Source organism: Physcomitrium patens, chromosome 20 (genome assembly GCF_059467195.1).
Source record: "Physcomitrium patens ecotype Gransden chromosome 20, ASM5946719v1, whole genome shotgun sequence".
Classification (NCBI taxonomy): Eukaryota; Viridiplantae; Streptophyta; class Bryopsida; order Funariales; family Funariaceae; genus Physcomitrium; species Physcomitrium patens.
In genome coordinates, this window is record NC_143429.1 from 16,417,074 (window position 1) to 16,421,367 (window position 4,294).

A 4,294-nucleotide genomic window follows, 5' to 3' on the forward strand; every position below is an offset into this window, starting at 1 on the left:
CGAGCACAGATCTTTACTTCCAGATCAGCATCGTCGGGTCTGTGTGGCCAGGCAAGGAACTTGGGCCGTTGGATCCGCCAGCCTGGCACATATGGGTGCAGCGGTGGCAGCGTTTGGGTGCGTTGGAGAATGGGCTGAGGGCCATGGCATGGCAAGTTGAAGGCATGGGTTCACGGCTTAGTCTGGTCAGCAGCTCATTGAGTTTGTAAATATTTAAATCTGGACCTTACACTAATATTCTATTTATTTTATTTTATTTTTTGTTAGCAAAACGTGATAAAACTGAGGTGGTCATTCGAAGTAAATATTATTTGGGAATAATGTTGAACACTAGTCATTAGTATTGGTGTTTTGGTACTTGAGCCTATACTAAGATCAATGAAATCGTACAACAGCCTTCAAATTTGTCAAATATTGAATATGTTGTAACACTTTGATAAATTTATTTGTTCACTACTAAGTGCATTTTAGCCATAAAACCAGAACACATAAGATGAACTAAAAAGACATTGTTTATTGCATATTGAAAAGGTACAAGAAAGTTTATTATTTCATGTCACAAATCTACACCTCACACTTGTAAAGAGTACATATAAATACATAATACATTTAATTCAATGGATGCAAATAACATCTTCTGTAGAATGACACGTTCAATGTGATTTTTACATACATATACAACTTACTTCAACATTTTACATAAACCACATACCAGCATGTAAACAGGTCAAGCGCTTATTCTAATTTATTTATAAAAAATTAGGCTCCGCATCGAGATATCACACTCGCTTCACGGTTTGAGCGCTTGCACTAGTCGATTGCGTTGGCCTTCACTTGTAGCTCCTAGATATTTCTGCTTTCGTCCCATTTGGGTTGTGTTGTATTGTGCTTACCGCTGTAGAGCTCAGTTGGGCTGATCCCCGTGTAGGTGCGAACTAGTAGATCGAAGGTGGTGGAAAGCCTCCGGTGCAGTGTGTGTTGCAAAGACGTTGTATTATGTGATGAGTAGGGAGTTGCCATCTTTGGATTGTGCTTGGGTAACTCCCCTCGATCTTAGAGGCTGCATTCTGTGTCTCGTCGCAGAAATAATTTGAATTCGGATTGTCTGGAAGTTAACGCTGCGTAACAGCATGGGGTCGTTAATGCCCGGGTGGGATATCCTTCTAGATCCTCAGAAAGGTGAGTAATTCTACTACGAAATTATGTTTCTCTTGAGCAGTTCCTACGTATTTACGTAACACGTTCGTCTGCGCTAAATAGGAGGTCTTTCACTCCATATCCCAAATATAGCTTGAATTGAAGAAGAGATTTGGATCTAAGACATGATTCGTGAGCGCAGTAATGAAGAGGAGCAAGACATCCATGACGAACGAGGAGATAGAAGCGTTTTGGCGCCACAAGCAACAAGAGATAGAACTCCATGCCAAGAAAGACGACGATCGGAATGCGAATTCCCTGCTGGTAAGTTGACCATACTTTAAAATTTCTCTCAAATTACCATTGCATCGGAGCGTCACACCCTCGTATCCTGTCAGGTGAATAGCTCGAACCATGACATCTGCAACCAATGTCTCCTCCAGTGATCAACTTAAGATCCCACGAGAAGCAGCTCTTGTTTGTGTCTGAGTACGCGTCGGTCAGCGGAGAAAACTTAACTTCTATGAGGAAATAGGTGCGAGAGAATCACCGGAATCGCTGCAGTATGCAACTTCGTGAATGCGTATACTATTTTTTTGTAGTCAGAAACGTCCACCCAAGAAACTAAGAAAAGGTTTGCAGAAGCTAACGTCTGCAGCAAACGATGCTCGAGTTGTATCCACCAAGAGACTTTGGGCACTGGCAGAAATTTAGTTGACTTCCTAGGCTTCGGTACACGAATGTGAAACTTCATAGCAACTGTTGAAGCACAGAGAAACAAAGCTAGTTTGCTAGTTTGCTAAACCAAATTCTACTGGAAGCTTGCGGGACTGACACAGGCGGCATTATGTTTCCAGAATGCGAATGAAACGAAGCAGACGACGACGGTAGTTACCGCTGACGGAGCCACGACACACGAAGCGGTGGTCGAGCTGACGCAGCCTCTCGCAAGTAGCCGTGACTGGTAAGCTTCTTGGACCTCATTCCAGAGTTTCTTCTTCCCTAGAATAGTACACAACACTGGATATGATTCCACGCAAGAGAGTCTGATCCATGGCTCTGACCTGCAGGTGGACAAGGAGCAACTGGGCTTATTTGAACGCTCCGCCGGACATACCAGATCATCCAGGCCACGCTCGCCACCGCCCTTACGTTCCACAGCACGACTTTGCAAACCGTCACACTAGATCCATCTCTGCAATGTAACGATGCCCCAGGAAGCTTGTATAATCCACAGTGACAGCCACGTTGTGTACCGAATCCTATAAGCCCTATCGTTGTGTTTTCTAGCACTGTACTACAGTTTTGCACATAAAACCATCAACTGCACAGTCTGTATGTATGTATTTATAAATGTAAAGATAGGTAGATAGATAGGAATTCGGTGAACTGTTTCTCATCTCGCATATTGTGTTATAGCTTTTGAGACGGAGTTTATAGGTTCACGTCAATGTGGGCAACATATGTGCTCATAGTTTGCCCTCCGCTGAGGTATCATACAAGAATCAACAACCTTAGTATCAGAATGTAACATTACACAGACAGCGGAATTAAAAGGTATTACCAGCAATTGTATGCAGCGATTGTTTCCGTTCATGAATGGAAGGCGATCCATCCACCGGATGCCAGTTTGAAGGAAAACATTGCATGCTGCTAAGAGATTCTTAGAGTTTCTTTTCTTCTTTTCTCTATATTCCTTTTTAAAATGTATTGTAATGTGTAAAAGTGTAGTTGGAGTTGATTACTCTGTGTTTTTGAGATGTCTGGATGTTAAGCTTAATGTCAAAAATCAAATTATATTTTGTAAGGGGTTACAATGTATGATTATATATATATATATATATATATATTTACACATATCAAAGGGAATATTAAATTGACTCGCATATTTCTTAAATTAACTCATTTTTGGTAGAATACAAATCCTACTTCTAGATCTAAATTCTTCTCTTAGATCTACTTTGCTCAAAGAAGAGGTCTATACAGCAGAGTAGATTTAGGAGATTTAAAGAGTGGAGTAGATCTAAGCATATCTAAAATTAGAATAGATAAAAGTAAAGTAGATTTGAAAACAAAGTTAGTAGATTTGAAATTATTTTAGAGTGAAGTAGATCTAGTACAAGTCGGATCTATATTCTACTAACAATGTCAATTTAAGAAATATGTGAGTCAATTTAATGTTCCCTCATATATATATATATATATATATATGTATATAGTTATATATTTGTATCTTATAATGTGCATTAATATTAAAAGAAGTGAAAAAAATTAAGTATGATTTTCTATGGATTGTGGTATTTCATCAAATCCTACATATTCAAATCTAATAGTCTTCTTGAGCATATTTAAACTCAAGTTCCAACCTTCTTTTTGCAAGTGAGGATGCTTAAACTAATACTACTTTTTTTGGTGTATATGCAATCCACAATGCAAGCATTTGTCAACTTTGATTTGTAGTGCTTAAATTACCACAACTTTTATAACAATTTGTTAAGATTCATAAATGATCTCATTAATAAGAAAATCAAACTAATTTTCTTTTGCAATTAAATTTTTATCTACTCTTATTTGTTTGTTTTTATACTTTTTTGATACAAAAACAAGGTATACTAGATGCATTAAAAGCTTGTAAAAAATACAACAAAATACTTAACTTTCTACACCCACAAGAAAAGCTAATAGTACTAAAAATATAAAATAATTATTAAAGTAAGTTCATTTATAGTTTTATATACAATCACCTTATATTGAGGAATTGTAGAATATTATTCTAATTCTAGAATTCTATTTTATCGTTTCTAATACTAAATATAATTTGTGCCATCATTTCTATAAGTTATCTCATCTTTTGAGTACGAAAGACTTGTATTGCAAGTATTTTTATAATTTTTTTATCAAATTTCTAATCAATTTCATTGACACTCACTAAGGCCTTTTCAAATCAAGTTTTTGGCAACGAATTGTCACCATTGAAAATTAATAACACCAATTTACAGTTTGAGATGATGAACTGCATGATCAATCAAAAAAATAAGAATAAAGTTAAGTTATTGGATGAGTTTGATGTGATGGTAAACATTAAATAACCCGAATATCTACTATAGAATATCTATTCCAGCCAACATCAAATGTTTCTAATACTAAATATAATATG

General features: G+C 36.9%; 1 protein-coding gene across 1 annotated transcript; it reads left to right on the forward strand.

The window, feature by feature from the left end:
- The first annotated feature begins 819 nt into the window (after nucleotides 1–819).
- Nucleotides 820–2,716, forward strand: LOC112273008 (uncharacterized). Its single transcript, XM_024501301.3, has 4 exons — nucleotides 820–1,179; nucleotides 1,340–1,461; nucleotides 1,995–2,101; nucleotides 2,208–2,716. The coding sequence occupies exons 1-4, from the start codon at nucleotides 1,131–1,133 to the stop codon at nucleotides 2,341–2,343; spliced, it is 414 nt and encodes a 137-aa protein (XP_024357069.1). The 5' UTR covers nucleotides 820–1,130; the 3' UTR covers nucleotides 2,344–2,716.
- The last annotated feature ends 1,578 nt before the right edge of the window (nucleotides 2,717–4,294 follow it).